This window comes from Delphinus delphis, chromosome 3, assembly GCF_949987515.2.
Source record: "Delphinus delphis chromosome 3, mDelDel1.2, whole genome shotgun sequence".
Classification (NCBI taxonomy): domain Eukaryota; kingdom Metazoa; phylum Chordata; class Mammalia; order Artiodactyla; family Delphinidae; genus Delphinus; species Delphinus delphis.
This window is the reverse complement of record NC_082685.1, coordinates 75001321-75021515: the sequence shown is the minus strand read 5'-3', so window position 1 is coordinate 75021515 and position 20195 is coordinate 75001321. Positions and strand designations below refer to the sequence as shown.

Sequence of the window (20195 nt, the reverse complement as noted above, 5' to 3'; positions counted from 1 at the left end):
CAGGGAAGCCCTGAGTATATAGTTTTGAAAAGCTCCTCCCACCCAAGGAGTTTCTTCAGACCCCAAGGAAAAGTCTCTAGTTGGGAGGGGAGATATTTTCCCATACATTTATTGAGCACCTCATGTGTAACAGGTGCAAGTCACTATTCAAAGCATCCTTTATGTGTGTCATTTAATCCTTAATGATGATGATAACACACTTATATAGAACTTCCTCTGTGCCAGACTCTGTTCTAATTAGTTTACATACATTCACCCATTTAAATCCTCATCACGAACTGTATGAAGTTGGTAATATTATGATCTTCCTTTTGCAGGTGACCATTGAACCTTAAAGGAGAAACAAACATAGTGCCCTAAGGCCTAGGGCTGATCTCAATATTCATAAACCAGGACAGGACAATCATCTTCTCTTGACAGATGAGGAAGATGGGGTTCTAACAGGCTAAGGAAAACTGCCCACAGTCACAGAACAAGTAAGTAGCACACTTGGAAATCAAACTCACGTCTAATTTGTTCCAGAGCCCACATTCTTTCCATTTTGCTGCTTTGCCTCCCAGAGACGGTTTTACTTTGTCATAAACCGCAGAGCAGAGCGTGGCACTTTTAATGAAGGAAGAGTTTGCCAAATGAAAAGCAGATTAATGAGATATTTGGGATGCTTTGCAGTAAATAAGTCTTTCAGAATTCTCATCTTCTCCCACTCACATCGTTAAAGCCATAACAGTAACAATTACCTCAGCCTGGTTGAGGCCGTGTGGGAGTGTCTGTCGCCCTGGGAAGACACTGGGGACCCACAAAACTTTCCTTGAGCTGACTGAGCCATAGGTCAGAAATTGGATATATCAGAGGTTGGCTTTCCCCGTCAGAGCCTCGTCTTGCCCCTCCTGTTTTCTGGTTGTGTCTTGAAACACGGTTACTTGAGGAGAGAAATAGAGCTTAAGATTGGGTCAACATTAAGAATATTAGAAATGTCAATGTCAACCTGTTCTCCGAGACTTAGAGCACCATTTGAACATGATTGCCCGAGACTTGAGTAGAGTCTATCTTTTTTCTTTTTTATAATAGGTAATCTTAGCTATTCCCTGGGAATTAAAAAAATATCCCTTTGAAACTGAGAGGCCAGAGCAGAAATGTAATTATTTCTATATGATATACAACTGAATTTAAAGCCAAATGCTCACATTTATATTCAAGAGGAATGTGTGTCTGCTTACACTGGTGTTGAGGGTCTGGGGGATGTGAAGACAAGGAAGTCCCAGGCCCTTTCTCTAAGAGCTAGGAATCTACTAAGGGAAATGGGGTGTAAGCTGTAATAATCTGTGCTGCGAGGGGAAGCATATCATTTACTGCCCATCCGCCACAGACCAGGCATTGTGTCAAGTACTTTATACAGGGACATGGCAAGGTGGATGTATTAGCCCCATTTCTAGGGGAGGAAAGCAAGACTCAGAATAAGTTGTCCTGGGCCACCAGCACTTTATGAATATGGCTGCGATTCAGACTCAGGTGGCTCTAATGACAGACCTGCACTCTTTCCCCTAGGATTTACTGTTAATTAGGCAGGATCCATTTAATGGTTTAACGTATTAGGTATCCTTCATGCTATTTAAAGATTCACGAAATTAGCTCACCGAGTTGCATAACGTTTTGAGATGACAATTTTTGACCTGGGGTATTTTGAGGAGTCATGGGCACATCAAATAATTTTCCGCTTTTTCAAAGGAATGTACAAAACAGAAAACTTTACCCATTTCTTGTGTTTTTATGTTGGTGGGGTGAGGCTTATGGATGGTCTTTGGGTGAGGGATAGAAGAGGTCTGGATAACCCAGGTAGCTACATTACTTGGTAAGAAATAATGGTTTTGAAGTATGACTTGGCTACTTTAAAGTGGCTGTATCAGCTCGGTAGGAGTTAGCAGTTTGATGTGGCTACCAAAAAGCCAGTCTTAAGAGAAGTATCTCTGGTGGGGGAGGTAATAACCCCACTCTACTTTGCCTTGGTCAGACCTTAGTTGGAATACTGTGTTAAGCTCTGGGGAATGTAGACTAAGATAAATATAAAGCAACTAGGACACATTCAGGAGAAAGTTTGGATCACAATGTGGAAATGAAATCTGGACCTTTAGGGAAATAGGGCTGTGTAGCTGAAGAAAAGACCTGAAGGGCTGAGATAACAGTCTTCAAATATTAGAAGGATTGTCTTATGGAAGAGGAATGTTGATTTTTTTTTTTCCTCTGTGGCCCTAAAAGATGCAACCAGAAGCAACAGGCTCTGGGGAAGTGGATTTGTCCTTACAAGGAAGAATTTTTTGTTATATCTGCCTAAATATGTTTTATCTGCCTAAATATGTTGAGTTTATTTTTTGTTTTGTTTTAGAAAGTGGTGGATTCCCAGTTCCTGAAGGTCCTAGGACATGTGCCAAGTAATTACTTGGTGGATCCATGGCAAAGGAAATTCAAAGGTACCATGGATTGGATTTCACAAGCATCAAAGTCCTTCCCAACCCTGAGCATCTCAGTACCTGTGGACTGTCCTTCCAGGCTTTGCCTCCACCTTTGTCACTAGGGTTGGGGTATGTTTTGGGGGGATGGATAGATGGATGGGTGACAGGGGATAGGAAGAATGTACAATGGCAAAGCAGTTACTTGGTCCATTCAAATTTGGTCTGCCATTTTAAAATTTTGCCTTTCCTATATGCTCATTTGCTTGCCCTAAACTCTGGGCACCTGGAGGCCTTTGCTGTAACTGTTTGTGATCCTCAACATAGTACCCCATCTCATGCAACTGGGTTCTTATAAATGTTATTTGACAGTGATTTTTATCAGGTATCAAGTATTGTCAGGCTCCAATAGTAAGCAAATCTAATTTTGCCGTATGTACAAACTCTAGGTGTGTAAAGCTTGTGGCTGCCTCCCCTCTCTGGGGAAAGATAGAGCCTGAATTCTTTTCCAAATTTCAGTGAGATGGAAATTTCGGGACACCCATGAGACAGAGAACCAGTCAAAGGGCTTCACACTTAAAAGTAGCCTTAAAAATTACCCATATGCTAGTTGCACTACTCCCAGCTCCCTGTCAGGTAGCAATCTTCAACTGTTTTGAAAGATCTCTAGCTCTTTTTATCCCATTAAGCACTGAAAGGGATTGACAGAAGGTTTTTGCTCATAGTCTACAGCTGAACTCTTGTGTCAACAGTAAATATTCCAGCAGAAGGAGTGGTGGGGGTTTGATCATTTCACTGCTTTCTGCAGGGCAGACTCTGTGGGTTCCTGGCAACATCTAATCTTCAGTGACCCCAGTTGTCACACCCAGGAGTAGTTTTCTCTCTAATCCTTCTCAGAGCTATGAACAGCAGGGAAACATGATTTATAGACCAAGAGGCATTTTAATCATGGGATTTGTGAGCATTTCATATTCCTTTCCTCATTATGGATACACTGCCCATCCTTTGGAAGATACACTAAGATGTTGGTCAGATCCTGTTAACCTCATTTACTTCCATGAATTCATGTCAAGTGTATTATGTTCATGGAGGAGATTTTCAAAACCCTACCAAATGGGTTTAGAGGAAGATGGGGCTAACTTCAGATTACTTCTTTAGGCCAGAGGTTTTCCTAGGCACCAGTAATCATCTGATTCTGCTTTCTAAGGCTGCTTCCCTTACTTACAATTCATACATAGAAGCTAAGTCCCTGATGGAAAGGTGTTCTTTACAGTTGTGGGTTTTACCTCAATCTCTGGGCTCCTTTAAAAATAAACTTCGAATATTCTTCTCAACCCTAGTTATTTGAACTCTCTGAGTCTCAGCTCAGTTTATTAACATTATTAATTTGAAGTGGATCTGTATGTCTTATGTCCTTAATACATTGCTTCACACAGGGGCACCAGCTCAGGAAGACTTCGTCTGTTGCAAATTTATGAGGAAGTTGAATATTTATTGTTGGTACTTTTTCACCACCTCCCCAACATCTACCTCCTGAACAGATACCAGTTCTTCTTTTTCCTGTCTCTACATTTCCAATCCCATTAAAAAATGGCCCAATTCTCAGCCTGTTTTCCCTTAGTCCTTGCTAAAACAATGGCTGATGATGGTTTAAGTTAAGGCACCACTTCTCATGAGGTTACTTGTATTTTAATAAAAATCTTTGAAGGGTAAATATTCAAAGTACTGCTTCTTTATGGTTAAATTTTAGGCAGTGTAAAAAAATAGTTTTAGATGGAGATGAAAGGAGTTGGGTGGGTTACACAGGACATGGGATGAACAGGGCTGTCACTTTTGTTCAGTTACATGAACATGGTGACAGGCAAGCATAAATGCAGAGATGGCATTCCTGTGCTGGTATGGGGAAAAAGAAGAGAGGCCACTGGTCAGGACATTGTTTGGCCTAGGGAGGAAGAAGATCCAGTACTTTGGCAATTTATTTAAGCTTTTGTTTTTTTGCGGGATAGGGGAGCAAGTAGGGGAGCTCATACTTGAAGCCGAATCTGGCCTCTGTACCCTAACACTGAATTAAATCTCAAGACAGAGTTTTGGGTGAAGTAGAAAAGAATAGCTTTATTGCTTTGCCAGGCAAAGGGGGGCTAGAGCAGGCGACTGCCCTCAAAATCTGTGGCCCTGACCTGGAGAGGGTGGTGAGGAGTTTTATAGTAATCAGTCAAAGAGGAGGGCGTGATCAGCTCATGGACATTCCTCTGATTGGTTGGTGGTGAGGTAAGTGGGAGTCAGCATCATCAACCTTACGGTTCCAACTGGTTCTGGGGTCTGCGTGTTTGTGGGTAGCACACCATTAACTTCTCCAACTAGTGGGGGTTTCAGTATCTGCAAAACAGCTCAAAGATATTGTTATGTGTATCCCTTGAGGGGGAACCAAGACCCTGCCCCAAGGCTGCACTATTGTTTCTTTTGACTATTCCTCCCTTGTCTCACATCCCCTCCCTTCTCTAATTAGCAACTGTTTGAACCTGCTCATTGGAACTCAGGGAAGGTCATGGAGGCTGAATGAAGCCTATTTCCTGTAATCAAGAAATGGGGGACACTGATACAGGCTTTGTGCCCAGGAGCCCCCAGGGTCCTGCTAGGGATCATGCTCAGTGCAAGGAGATGTGGAAAATCCAGAGATAAGGAATCTTGGCCTCTACTTTCCAAGGGATCCTACTCTATGTTGTGGGGGAAATCAGACACATTCGTTAAGAGTCTGCCCGACTGAAGAATGTGAAAAGAGTTATCACAGAGGTACAACTTACATGCTGGGAAAATGTGTGGTCCATTCTCACTGGGATATCTGGAAGGGCTTCTTGTAGAAAGTGGGATTTTAATTGGACTTAAAAACAGATTGTACTTTGAAAAATTATACTTTTGAAAGAAATGACTTGAGCAAGCGCCTGTCCTCTGATGGAGGGAGGGAAGTCTGGCCTAGTTGAGTGGAGGCGGGAAGGTGAGTGTTATGCTTAGTCTGGAAAACTCGGCAGGGTCTTCAACCCTACGGGCCTTTGAATGTTCGGTTGAATATTTTAGGTTTTATTCTTCTCGCGTTGGGAAGCCATTTAAGATTTAAGCAGGGGAATAATATTCTTAAAGAAAATAACTATGACCAGGATGAATTGAAGGGAGGGAGAAACGACATACTCATTTATCTACAGTTTGGGGAAGAGAGGGAGATTATCTCTAATTCATTAGATGTGCATTGTATCAGCAGGAGCGAAATAAGCAGCATATCTTGATACATAAATCCTCCTCCCATATATGCATTCTTTTTCACCAGGGAGCAAGTATTTGGCAGCCAAGTTATCTTTAAAGTAATAATAAGAAAGCTATTTGGAATAAATGTTTCAGAACCATTTGTTACTTTGCACAGACCTATGAGCAAATAGGATTGAGCTAAAGCATTTACAGTGGTATGTGGTTCTGCAGGGGCCGCCACACTATTACATATACTTTTATCTTGGCTAAACTCTAGCTGTTGCCACTGCTATTACTCAAAGAACTGAAGTGTCAACAAGCTAATCAAAATGGCAAAGTGGGAGTCAAGAGATTTTCCCCCTGTTTCTTAAAGACTTAGGAAGATTGTTTCCTTTTTATTCCCTATATTCAGAACATAAAAGCCTCCCAGACATCTAATCTTGACTAGGTCAACCATTTCAAAAGGCAGTGGGATTATTTTCCAGTTGCTTTTCAGTTTAAAGCAAGTGTTTTAGGGGCTTCCAAAGCCTCCCTCCTGAATCAATTTATGAAAAAAAACAAAAACAAAAAATGAAGTAAAGGCATTATTAACCCAACTACATTGTCTTGGTATAAAAATCCTAACATAGCATAGTGGAAAAAGGTTCTGAATGATGACCTAAGAGATCTGAGTTCTAGACCCAGTTTTGTGAATGCATAGCTTGATGGTTTTGTCAAGTCTTATCTTTAACAGGGAGGGATTAGAATTGTTCTGTATGGTTTCTGTACTATTCAGAAGTATTGTTCACAATTACTTTTCCCTAAGGAGTTTAGAAAATGGAGACACATATGATAATGTTGCAGGAAGAGGGACCTCTTCCGGGGCCCAAGAGTGGGCTCTTGTCTACCACTCAGAAAAGAATTTTCTGAGGAGACACACGTGCTGACAAAGCAAGAGACTTTATTGGGAAGGCGTGTCCGGGCAGAGAGCAGCAGGGTAAGGGAACCCAGGAGAACTGCTCTGCCATGTGGCTCGCAGTCTCAGGTTTTATGGTAATGGGGTTAGTTTCTGGGTTGTCTCTGGCCGATCATTCTGACTCAGGATCCTTTCTGGTGGTGCACACATTGCTCAGCTAGGATAGGTTCCAGCGAGAAGGATTCTGGGAGGTTGGTAGGACATATGGACTGGAGTCTCCTCTCTCCTTTTGACCTATCCCGAATTCTTCCGGTTGGTGGTAGTTTGTTAGTTCCGCGTTCCTTACCAGGACCTCCTGTTGTAAGATAACTCGTGCAAGTGGTTACTATCGGGCCTGGTCAGGGCAGGCGGTTTTGGGCAGTGGTTTCCCTAAAAATAAGATTGTGGTCAACAGTTTTGGGTGGAAGTGATGTGTGTTACTTTTGGGCCAGAACTCACACTGCCAGTGTGAGGCTCCAGAATTCTTTCTCTCTACAAAGATGACTGAGAGAGGTGGCTTTGTCAAGCTGGGGGCAGGAATAAGGAAAATGAAGAGCAGAACTCCTAGGCAGCCCATGATGGGCATGTACAAGGAGCGGGAAATGAACCTTTGTTGTTTTAAACCACTGAGATTTGGAGAAATTATTTGTTACAATAAAATTTCAAGCTTATTCTTTATTTTTTACATCTTTATTGGAGTGTAATTGCTTTACAAGGGTGTGTTAGTTTCTGCTTTATAACAAAGTGAATCAGTTATACATATACATATGTTCCCATATCTCTTCCCTCTTGCGTCTCCCTCCCTCCCACCCTCCCTATCCCACCTCTCCAGGCGGTCACAGAGCTGATATCCGTGTGCTATGCGGCTGTTTTCCACTAGCTATCTACCTTACGTTTGGTAGTGTCTATATGTCCATGCCTCTCTCTCGCTTTGTCACAGCTCACCCTTCCCCCTCCCCATATCCTCAAGTCCGTTCTCTAGTAGGTCTGTGTCTTTATTCCCATCTTACCCCTAGGTTCTTCATGACATTTTTTTCCCTTAAATTCCATTTATATGTGTTAGCATACGGTATTTGTCTTTCTCTTTCTGACTTACTTCACTCTGTATGACAAACTCTAGGTCCATCCACCTCATTACAAATAGCTCAATTTCGTTTCTTTTTATGGCTGAGTAATATTCCATTGTATATATGTGCCACATCTTCTTTATCCATTCATCCGATGATGGACACTTAGGTTGTTTCCATCTCCGGGCTATTGTAAATAGAGCTGCAATGAACATTTTGGTACATGACTCTTTTTGAATTATGGTTTTCTCAGGGTATATGCCCCGTAGTGGGATTGCTGGGTCATATGGTAGTTCTATTTGTAGCTTTTTAAGGAACCTCCATACTGTTCTCCATAGTGGCTGAACCAATTCACATTCCCACCAGCAGTGCAAGAGTGTTCCCTTTTCTCCACACCCTCTCCAGCATTTATTGTTTCTAGATTTTTTGATGATGGCCATTCTGACTGGTGTGAGATGATATCTCATTGTAGTTTTGATTTGCATTTCTCTAATGATTAATGATGTTGAGCATTCTTTCATGTGTTTGTTGGCAGTCTGTATATCTTCTTTGGAGAAATGTCTATTTAGGTCTTCTGCCCATTTTTGGATTGGGTTGTTTGTTTTTTTGTTATTGAGCTGCATGAGCTGCTTATAAATTTTGGAGATTAATCCTTTGTCAGTTGCTTCATTTGCAAATATTTTCTCCCATCCTGAGGGTTGTCTTTTGGTCTTGTTTATGGTTTCCTTTGCTGTGCAAAAGCTTTGAAGTTTCATTAGGTCCCATTTGTTTATTTTTGTTTTTATTTCCATTTCTCTAGGAGGTGGGTCAAAAAGGATCTTGCTGTGATTTACGTCATAAGGTGTTCTGCCTATGTTTTCCTCTTAAGAGTTTGATAGTTTCTGGCCTTACATTTAAGTCTTTAAGCCATTTTGAGCTTATTTTTGTGTATGGTGTTAGGGAGTGATCTAATCTCATACTTTTACAGGTACCTGTCTAGTTTTCCCAGCACCACTTATTGAAGAGGCTGTTCTTTCTCCACTGTACATTCCTGCCTCCTTTATCAAAGATAAGGTGATCATATGTGCGTGGGTTTATCTCTGAGCTTTCTATCCTGTTCCATTGATCTATCTTTCTGATTTTGTGCCAGTACCATACTGTCTTGATTACTGTAGCTTTGTATTACAGTCTGAAGTCAGGGAGGGAGCCTGATTCCTCCAGCTCCGTTTTTCGTTCTCAAGATTGCTTTGGCTATTCGGGGTCTTTTGTGTTTCCATACAAATTGTGAAATTTTTTGTTCTAGTTCTGTGAAAAATGCCAGTGGTAGTTCAAGCTTATTCTTGATTGATATGGTCTTCAAAGAGTATAACTGGAGCTTCCCTAGTGGTGCAGTGGTTGAGAGTCTGCCTGCTAATGCAGGGGACACAGGTTTGAGCCCTGGTCTGGGAGGATCCCACATGCCGCTGAGCAACTAGGCCCGTGAGCCAAAACTACTGAGCCTGTGCGTCTGGAGCCCGTGCTCCACAACAAGAGAGGCCGCGACAGTGAGTGGCCCGCGCACCGCGATGAAGAGTGGCCCCCGCTTGCCGCAACTAGGGAAAGCCCTTGCACAGAAACGAAGACCCAACACAGCAAAATTAAATTAATTAATTAATAAACACCTACCCCCAACATCTTCTTAAAAAAAAAAAAAAGAGTATAACTGGGATACATAGGGAAAGCCCTATGGATATAGAAGATCCTTCTTTTTACTGAATTAAAGTTTAAGTTTTCTATACATAAATGTCAAAGCTGCTTTGAGGGGAATTGTTTCCTATCATTGGAAATACTGAAATATGGACTGGGCAACCTCTTGAAGGCAGTGCTGTAGAAATTGAAGGTGGTTGTGTGATATAATAAGAAATAGATATTTGGTCTTCAATTGTTCTGGCGCAGAGCTCCTAAAACCCTTGGAATTTCCTAAGTGCTGAGGGCAATAAAGGTGTCTAAGGACGGAGGCTCGTTGCTAGTAGAGCCAACCAAGTGATTAGAGGGTTGGAACTGCCATTCCCACCCCTCTGAAGTGGTCAGAGGGGCTGGAGGTTGAATCATTCACCGAAGGCAAATGATTTAATCATCATGCTTATGTTAATAAGCCTCCATAAAAACCCAAAAGGAGGGGGTTTGGATTGCTTCTGAGTTGGTGAACATGTGGAGGTACGAGGAGAGTGGCATGCTCAGAGACCATGAAAGATTTAGACACTTTCCCTATGCCTTACCTTATGCATCTCTTCCATCTGGCTGTTCCTGAGTCTATATATATTTAAAACTTGTAATATGTAGTAAGTAAAATGGTCATCTAGTAAGTAAAATGTTTCTCTGAGTTCTGTGAGCCCGCTTTGTGTGAATGGATTAATCAAGCTGAAAGCAACATCTGGTTGGTCAGAAGCAAGGATGGAAACCTGCATTATTTGCTACTGGTGTCTGAATGTGTGTGTGTGTGTGTGTGTGTGTGTGTGTGTGTGGTAGGAGCAGTCTTGTAGGACTGAGCCCTAATCTGTGGAATCTGACGCTATCTTTGTGTAAATAGTGTCAGAATTGAGCTGCATTTGTACAACACTCAGGTGGTGTCTGATAATTGCTTGGTGATACAGGGAACCCCCTGTGCCTCCACACTGGACTTGGTACTACAGCTGACTCTTGAACCACGTGGGTTTGAACTGCGTGGGTCCACTTACAGGTGGATTTATTTCAGTAAATACACATCCTTAGATTCAACCAAATGTGAATCAAAATTTCTATCCATGGTTGGTTAAATCTGCATATGCGAAACTTGTAGGTAAGGAGGGCTGACTATATTATGCCATTTTACATAGGGGACTTGAGCATCCGTGGATTTTTGTGTCTGCAGGGGCTCCTGGAACCAATCCCCTGAGGATACTGCGAAACGACTATAGAATCTTAGGTTGGAAAAGAGAAGTTCATGGTCCATTTGAGGTTAAAAGTATTCAGAATTACAGCTCCTGAGGGTAACTGTTGCGCCTCACCTTTGTGCAGCTTGTATGGTTTATGAAGTGTTTTCTCCAGTGTTAACTTACTTGCTCTTCCGTGGATAGCAAAATGTTTATTCAGTGTACCTTTCATAGTGACTTCGCAGGTGCTAAGAAAAATTTTTTTGGAGAAACAAGCTAATTTTTTACCTGGATCCCATAGCTATTCTGATAGATGAGTAGTGGTATCTCATTATGGTTTTCATTTTCATTTTCCTAATGGCTAGTGCTATTAAACATCATTTCATGTGCTTATTTACGATTTGTATATCCTTTTCAATGAAGAATCTCTTCATATCTCTTGTCCATTTTCTAATCAAATTGTTTATTTTCTTACTGTTGAGTTTGAGCGTTCTTTATATGTTATAGACTTACTTCTTTGTTGGCTATGTAGTTTGTAAATATTTTCTCCCAGTCTCTAGCTTGACTTCTTATACTCTTAAAAGAATCTTTCACATAGCAAACGATGTTAGTTTTGATGACGTCTAGTTTACCTAGTTTTCCTTTTATGGTTCATCTCTTTCCTGGTTTATTGCAATAGGCCCACTGTTCTCTCTGATTCTGACCTTGCCTTCCAAATGTCTGTTCTTAAGAAAGCAATTAGAGTGATCTTTTAAAATGTAATTTCTCATTTGAAACTCTCCAAGCTTCCCACGTCACTCAGAGTAAAAGCCAAAGTTTTAGCAGTAGCCTATAAACCCTATATAATTTGGTTCCTCATTATCCCTCTGACTTCCCCTCTTACCACTCTCTCCCTCCCTCAGCCACGCTGGCTTTCTTCCTGGTATTCAAACACGCCAAGCAATCCCTGACCCAGACTCCAGTCTCTTTTTGCCTAAAAAATGTAACCTTGGCTCTAAGCTCCCTTATTGCCCTCAGGTACTACTGAGATGAGGCCCTTTTAGTGAAGCCTTCCATGATCTCCCATTCAGCATAGAAATTCCCCTATTTCCTATAGTCCCATATCCAGTTTCTTGTTTTATTTTTCATCACGGTACTTGCAAATATCTAACCTACTAGGTATTTTACTTATTTTAAAAAAATTGTCTATCTTCTCCTCTAGAATTAAGCTCCTTGAGAGAAAATCTTTGTATCTCTTTTGTTCTTAAATGTTCAAGTACAGAATCTAGAGAGCCTGGCACATAGGAGGGGCTAAATAACTGTTTATATAATGAAGAATGGACAGAGAAATGAAGGAATGACCAAAGTATGTCCCAACCTAGCTGGGGCTTGCTGTGATGAATCCATTGCTTCTAGGTTGGACAACCTGAGCAGGTACGTTTGGAATCGTCTTTCCTTTTCTGAGGGGAGGTTCATTTCTTTCAGAAATTCAGGGTCTAAGAAAGATGCCTAAAGAATCGTCCTCCTTGGAATGATGGAATTAGAACTTCTAATGAAAGTTCAACTCCTAAGGAAGTGGTGATCATCAACGGTTGTTATGCTCTTTGTTGAAAGGTTGGTGAGGAGCATTGTGGTTCCTCATCATTATGGATGGAGGGACCAAGCTGACAGTACCTGACCTCACCGATCAACCTTAACTTCATTAAAAATCAGACAGGGCTTCCCTGGTGGCGCAGTGGTTGAGCGTCCGCCTGCTGATGCAGGGGACGCGGGTTCGTGCCCCGGTCTGGGAGGATCCCACGTGCCGTGGAGCGGCTGGGCCCGTGAGCCATGGCCGCTGGGCCTGCGCATCCGGAGCCCGTGCTCCGCAACGGGAGAGGCCACAACAGTGAGAGGCCCACGTACCACAAAACAAACAAAAAAACGGACAACTTTTTGTATTTCCTGTTGCAATGCAATAGGAAGGTACACAGCATCACTTATAAAATAACCTTGTAGTAACATGAAATCGAATCTAAATCTAATTAATTCTCTAGCTGTAACTACCTGTTTATAAGAAAATAGAGGTAATAGGGAACATCTTAAATGACATCACAGGAATACAATCAACAGATTCCTGTGGAAAATTCTAAAGGATAAATTACTTAGTTTCTTCAACAAATCAGTGCCAAAAAAAAGGGAGGGAGAACTGTTGTAGACTAAAAGACACATTGACATATTGCAAGGTGTGGACCTTCTTTAGATCTTGATTTCAATATATCATAAAAAAAGACATTTAAACACATTTGGAGGAAATTGAGTATGGCTTAGTTATTGTGGTAAGAAAAAATGATAATTAAATTTGTTGGGTGAGATAATGATGTTATGTTAGAAACAAGTTTTTATCTGTTGGAGATAAATACTATGGCATGTAAGGAGAAATGACATAATGTCTGAGATTTGCAATAAAAAACAGCACTTGCCCCACCCTCCCCAAACTCCTAAACCAAAATAAATACACAAAAAACTAAAAGTGCGCGAGTGAGTGAGTGTGTTTGTGTGTGTGTGTGTGTGTGTAGCAGAACAAGAATGGCAGACTTTTGATAATTGTTGAAACTGGGTGATGGGTAAATGGTGCTGCACTCCTTTTATATCATTCTCTTTACTTTGTGTATGTTTGGAAATTTCTACCCCCAAAAAACTAAGAAGAAAAATCCTCCTTGCCCCATCTTTTCTAGGGATTCTCCAAGAAGCAGAAAGATTTAATCTCATCAGCAAACCCTCACAAGGCTGAAGTTGTCCTCTCTTCACTCTCTTGTTGCCTGAAACCTTAAGTCATTCTGCAGTGCCCTTTCAAATTGGGACCCGCCTCAGTCCATGTGGTATTTCTAATGAAAGCAGTGACTTCTGGGAGTCTACCTCGTCCCGTGCACCAATACTCCCACTGGATCCTGGCCACTACCTCAAAATGAGGTGTCTCTAATTCTAGAGTGGAATCAGGAGGATCCAGATGCATTGCCACTCATAACTGGTATAAATTACAGCCCACAAGCAGAGGTGTGCAAGAAACAGTACAAAACTTTTTTTTATAATTCCATGTAATTTGTATTTTAAGCCTTGATCCTGCTGGTGTCCTGTTTGGATTTCCGCCATCCCTATTTGAAAGTCATACAGGACCAAGCTTTTGAGGAAGTGCAGGGAAGCATGATCATTGTTGACTGGAGCCCACAGCTGTAAGTGTAGACGTCCATCAGCTCGGGGGCCATGCCTCCTTTAGGTTTGGTGGCTGCTGTGCCAGGCATGGGACCGGTTGCCATGATTCTGCTTGTATGCATACTATAGCCATCTCCTTTTAGAGTTTTTGCCCCATTTACCCCTCCAGCCACACTTGAGAGGCCTTTTCTCCTCCAGGATTTGCAGACATCTCTCTCTGACTTAATTAGCACATTTCAACACTCCAATAGGGAAACAAGACAGTACCTAATTTCAAAAACCTGCTTCTGTTATGTTTCTGCTCAAGTATCCTCTCTTTTCCATGGAGTTTGCGATTTTAGAAATAAAAGCCAAGATCATCACCATGCTATTTCTGCTATGCCCTGCCAGGCTCTTCCACTGGCCAGAGAACATAGGGTCTGCTACCCACCTGAATGCAGGAGGGAAAGGGTGAAATAAAAGAAGAAAAGACAATAAACAAGAACAGATTAACATCTCAAAATATCCTGCCACATTGGAAAGATGTGAGAGTTGAATTCACGGGAAAGGTTCTACTGGGAAAAAGGAATTGTTCTTGGAAATGGGGTCTGTGCTGTTGCAGAGACTGTTGAACCTAGGTCCACAGAATGCTCTGAGGTCATCCTTGAGGTCAGAGAACTCTGCTGTGGCCGTGGCAACCTTTGAAACTTAGCAGCCCTGGTGAGCGCTAGGCAGTACTGCCGGTTCACTAAGTGGTCTAAGTTCTTCAGCCATTTAGGAGACTTGACTATTTTTATTGGTATTGAATCATTTCAACGGATTTCCCAAGAGCCAAGAAGGGCCAAGCTGTAGGGAAGAGGAGGAGTTGGAGGTGAGGCATCTTCTAAGGGAGACTTCTAGTTGGTACGATGAAACAGCGACAAAAGAGGAAACATCTGGAAAATGAAGAGTCCCAGGAAACTGCCGAGAAGGGAGGAGGTATGTGGGAGGGGCACCTTGTCTGGGGCACATGGGTTTCTGCCAAACTGAACCTTCTCTAGGAAGGGGGGGTTACTGAGAACGTGTCACCTGTGAAGCAGGGAGCGAGAGACCTTGTCTCACTGATGCTGCCGTATCCATCCGGAGGGTCCCTGTGGTGTGAGACGGCACAGAACGGGCCAGATGCCCCTGGGAGATGGGAGGTCAGCTCCGCCGGTCTGAGGACTCTCTCCTGGGGCTGCCGGGCCTGGAGCTTTGTCGGACTCACAGCAGGCTGCATCCTGCTTGCACAGACCTAGAGGTGCAGCTTTTCTCAGTCCCCAAGTTGTCTCTTTGATCTTTCCCTGGGGTCATGAGGTGTGGGATGTGAAGGATGCAAGGATGCTGAGAGAGACCCATGAGTTGCTTGGCCCCTTTTACCAAAGTGGAAAGAGAAGCCCCATGAGTTGAAGGCCTTGTTGAAAAATACCTTGAGAAGTGGAATGCAGTTCAAAAGAAGATTGTTTGTCTAGGGATGGTGTCATATTGAAAGCAAGGAAGTTTTATTCCTTCAACAGGAAGAATTTCCCAAAGGAAATCAAGGGAAGGGAAGGGCTTTCCAGAGACTGAGACCACGTGGGCAGGGGTGAGAAATGTCCTCAGGGTCCTGCGGGGAGCTCTGAGAGCCACGGGCCACGTGGTGCCTGCGTGCATTAAATGTAGGCAAGTAGCTTGCCCTGGGAGAGGGGTGGTCATGTGAGGAAGTGGGGGAGAGTGGAGCCCACCCCAGAGTTCCAGCTAGAGGCCTCTGCCCCAGATTAGAGCCCAGTAGCTTCTACCGGGCCCAGGGCCCTGGAGACTGTAGGATGGGCCCTGGGAATGGAGGTCTAGACAGCAGGCAGATTTTCAGGCAGTGGCTGGGACAGGCTGGGGAAGGCAATGACTGCCCCTGTCCCCACCATTCAGAATATTTTTCTCTATGTTCCTGTGTGTGTGTGAGAGAGAGAGAGAGAGAGAGAGAGAGAGTGTGTGTGTGTGTGTGTGTGTGTGTGTGTGTGTGTGTGTGTGTGTGGTAGTGGAGAGAAGAGCGGGATGAATGGGGGTAGAGTGCTTATCAGATATAAAGTCTGCATGGTAAAGTTCTTGTCACCCTGCCTGGACCTGGGTGACACTCGGTGTATGTAAGAGTGTTTACAGAATTATTGTTAGGGGTGTTTTATGAGACAGTAACTCATACACCCATGTATACTCTGATACAGCAAAAATATCACACACCCCACATACGACTTCCTTATTAAACCACACACAGCACATGTAGGTATATACACGCATCACTCCTGTACTACATTCTCATACAACCCACCTGTGTCACAATCCTCTCCTCCAACACCAAACGCTGGAGATGAGATATGTATATAGACACACACACTATATATATATGACACACACACTATATATATATATATGTATCTCCTCAACTCTCGCACAAACACAGCTAACTTCAGCTATCTCTAAATACCTCTATAAGAACCAGTCACATGTCACACACACCACACTTATAACACATTCTTGAGTAATGCCAGACCCGCTTTGTACAAACCACAGTAAACCACAGTCTCACTAACCCATGTCAGGATTGCCAGATAAAATATGGGCTATCCAGTTAACTTTGAATTCCAGATAAACAACAAGTAATTTTTCAGTATGAGTATGTCCCAAATATTGTATGGGCCATACTTACACTAAAAATAAGTAAGACCAAATAGTGCATGGGAATACTTACACTAAAAAATTATTCTGGGTTTATCTGAAATTGAAATTTAACTGGCTGCCCTGTATTTTTGTTTGCTAAGTCTGGCAACCCTTATATACTTACCACCAGCTGATGTATTATATATTTATTGTATTTTTGTTTAGTGTTTGTCTTCCCCTACTAGAATGTGCAGCATTACCAGAGACTAGAACAATGGAAGAGTGCCGGATACATAGGAATAGCTGCTTACTGAATCTTGGTGAATGAAAGAATGAACACACACCATAAATACAAGCCACACCATGTAATGAGGAAAAGTTACATGTCCCAGAATTCCTGACTTGTGAACAGAAACCACGCACACAAAGGCCACAGACACAGATAGACACATCTGCACTGTGCTCCCCACGCCAACCCCACGCTTACCACAGACTTAACTGATACACATCACTCACTCTTCCCTCATACGCAGTCATCACTGAGGCCTACATTACCAACAAGACACTGACAGAATAAGTATTGATTTGAATTAAATACTGGAGTATCCACCGGGAACCACACTCTCAACTATGTGTATTCGCTGCACCTGACACGTGTCAGACACTCAGTAAATATCTGTGGACAGAGGACTGATGAACCCACCCTGAGCCTTTCATTCCTCCCTCAGGAATCTTGAAGTCACAAGAGGATCCCCCTCCGCTTGGATCCACTGTGGTGGCCCAAGGCTGCAGCCCAGGGTCAGGGGAGGTCTCCTCTGCCTCTGAATACTTCTCCTATGCTTCTTCTCCATGCAAGCTCATCTGCAGTGGTAAGGGCGCGGGGCTCCTCAGGTGAGGGGGTGCTTGGCTGTGAGGCAGGAGGCACACAGATCCCAGGGAGGCTGAGAGGAAACCCAGGGTCATCGGAGGTGATGAGGGCTCTGTGGAGGAGCCTGGGCAGGATGGCTGAGCTGTTACGAGGGCAGGGATCCCAGCTGAGTCTGGGGGGCGTGTGAATCCTGGTACCACCATGGTGGGGAAGTCAAGGAGCAGGGGCCGGAAAGGTCTGGGCTTGAGGTGGAGGGCAGAGGGACCGGATTAAGCATCTTCAGGGGGAAATGTAGGGTTTGTCTTTGCCCTTGCTTCCAGAGAAGGACAGAGTTCTTCATCATAGACCTCCAGCCTGAGAGCAGGACCACCCAGCTGAGGTCCACACAGCTCACACATACATCCGCCCTCCAGGCACAGCCCTTCTCAGTGCACACATAAACCCCAGGCACGTGATCCACAGTGCTCTTCTCCTGCACCACAGCCCCATTCCACAAGTAATGCACCACCGATATTCCCAAACTCACACTCCTTGTCGTACACGCATCCTTCCGCATCCCTCACATACCACAGCCCTCACCACCATACTCCACACCCCTGTATACAGACACCGCTCCAGTATCCCCCCACGCGCAGATGAAAAGCCCACAGATGACACCAGATACACCACTCCATCCTACGGCCAACAGACACCAAGGTCATGACACAGCTATGTCATGCAAATGTCCCTCCCTCGTCTACCACACCTGCTCCCTCAGCTTCTGGCATGGCCCATGCATGTTATTATGTTTTTAATTTCCTTTTTCAGAAATCCAGAGATTACATCGAGACACTGCCCAGCCTAGAGCACCCCTAGCCCAGGTTCAGGAACAAGGGGAGACCACTCCCCCATCACAGTATGTCTCCTTCTCATCCTCTTCATCGTATGAGGACTCTCTGTATACAGACGAAGAGGAAAGGGGCATGAAAATATTCTACATGCGGGTACAAGTGAACAAGGGTGTAGCTGTCTCCTGGATGATAGAGAAACCCTTGGAGTTGCTAGAAAAGCAGCTGAGGAGAGAAGAAGTGACCCTTCCTGAGCATGTGTGGGTAGGCAATGCCATCTCTCATGTGTCCACCAGAAACCTGTCTGACAGTGAGCCCACTGGGGAGGAGAATGAGTGTGAGGAAAGGGCAGAGCCAGACAGCCCATCAGGGTCACCTGCAGTCAAGGAGACGCCCAGGGCCAAGACACCGGACTGGCTGGTGACCATGGAGATGGGCTTCAGGTGCATGGCCTGCTGCCGGGTCTTCCCCACCTTGGAGATCCTCCAGCAGCACGTGCAGTACAGTGTCCAGGACGGCTTCAGCTGCCATGTCTTTCATCTCGCCATGTCCCAGCTGACGGACAATGTGGAATCCGAGAGCACCTCTGAGGAGGAGAAAGAGGAGCAAGAAGAAAAGGAGAATGAGGGGCAGCAGCCCACGGGGGAAGACCTCTGCCCGAGGAGCCGGTGTCCAGTCTATGTGTTTCATTCTCCGAAGGACAGGAAGTGAGCAGGGGCTGGGGCTGCGGAGGGAGCTGTACCTTCCCTGAGCCAGTCCCGTCTCACCACCCCAGGCTCATGCTTCCATAAGGGAGAGTTGGGGGCTTTAGCACCTCAGGGGACAACTGAATGGGAGAAAACCGGCTCCCGTGCTTCTGGCCCAGTCATTTAATAATAAAGTCATGACTGTAAGTGGGAATTTATCCTGAGCTTTTCAGCTCCCACAGGAAATTCTCTTTAACTAAGAAGTGTTTTTCTCTCTTTTGATTTCCACACAGCAACTGAGATTCATGGGACAGAAGATCCCGGAAGACGGTGTGGCCTTCTCTTGGAAGAGGTAAGGCTGGAGGCTGGCACAGTCTCCTGAGCCTATGTCACGAGGGCCCAGAGGAGTCTAAGGGAAGGGGCTGCAGAGATGTGCTGGTTTACCTAATGGCTGTGCAGTTGCGTCGACTTGGGGACACACCCAGCACTTCCAAAGGAATTGACCTCTGTTGACTTAAACAAGAATGTGGAGCGTTTTGACTAGGAGTTTTCTCAGGGCCTGCACGGTGGACTTCAACTCTAAGAGGATGTACTTCCAGCAGCTCCTTCTCGGCAGAGAGAGCCAGGAGTGGTCTGAAGAGAGGACAGGGCCCCTTGCAGGACCAGAACTTTGAGGTCTGAGAGCCTTTGGCCTGAGCTAAGATCTCACCCTGACCACTGTACCTAGCCTTCTGGGGCAAAGGGGAATGTGAAAGAGAGTCACGTGGAAATGAGGTCCCCCGAGATATGGAAATGTTCCAGAACCTTCGTTGTGCAGTAGTTGATCTGGAGCCAAGCTCACTGTGCTGTGTGTGGCTCTGAGCTTTAAGGCAACGCTGGAGGGTAACCCTGACCAGCAGAGCTTATAGTGCTTCTTGTCTCTTCCTGTTCTACCTCATTTGTTTTCTCCATTCCAGGGAGAAGAAAGGACCCTCAGGATAGTAGCAGACAGAATGCCGTGGTCTGAAGGAGGATGAAGGGACCAGCACTCAGTCTCACATTAATATAATGTTATAAACATCATATGCAATAAAGGGCATTTTCCAAACCTTTCCTGGATGTTTTATTTAATTACATTTTTCTATCTATGCATCTATCTATCAGTCATCTACATCTGTATCTTTCAAGGTTTGTGAACAAGCTTTCGCATAAGCACTAGAGACGTCCGCCAGCATTTTCCAGAAGGAGGCCTGGAAATTGCTGGGGACTTCTCACACATAGGGAATGGCCACAACCCTTGCCACACAGACTGTGTGCGTGGCCCTCCTGACTTACTCCCACTCTCTCTCTGAATTTCCTGAGGTCTGAGATGGGGGTGCTGGCTGGAGGTAATGGTCACGTGCAGGCTGAATCTTCTCCAGATTCTGATTCTCTTCCTGGGCATATCGTCCTTAAGCACAGTTTCTATGTCCCTGGCCACACTG

The 20195-nt window shown here is 44.2% G+C and overlaps 1 protein-coding gene across 1 annotated transcript in view; it reads left to right on the top strand.

The window, feature by feature from the left end:
- FAM170A (family with sequence similarity 170 member A) overlaps positions 1–19755 on the top strand; it is a 55762-nt gene extending 36007 nt beyond the window's left edge. Inside the window, exons 4-11 of the mRNA XM_060008971.1 lie at positions 318–476; positions 2381–2465; positions 11814–11965; positions 13249–14680; positions 17080–17220; positions 18027–18753; positions 19026–19084; positions 19689–19755. Of these exons, the coding sequence (XP_059864954.1) occupies positions 14611–14680; positions 17080–17220; positions 18027–18753; positions 19026–19032 (945 nt within the window). The 5' untranslated portion in view covers positions 318–476; positions 2381–2465; positions 11814–11965; positions 13249–14610 and the 3' untranslated portion in view covers positions 19033–19084; positions 19689–19755. The remainder of the gene's footprint in view (positions 1–317; positions 477–2380; positions 2466–11813; positions 11966–13248; positions 14681–17079; positions 17221–18026; positions 18754–19025; positions 19085–19688) is intronic.
- Positions 19756–20195: the final 440 nt, after the last annotated feature.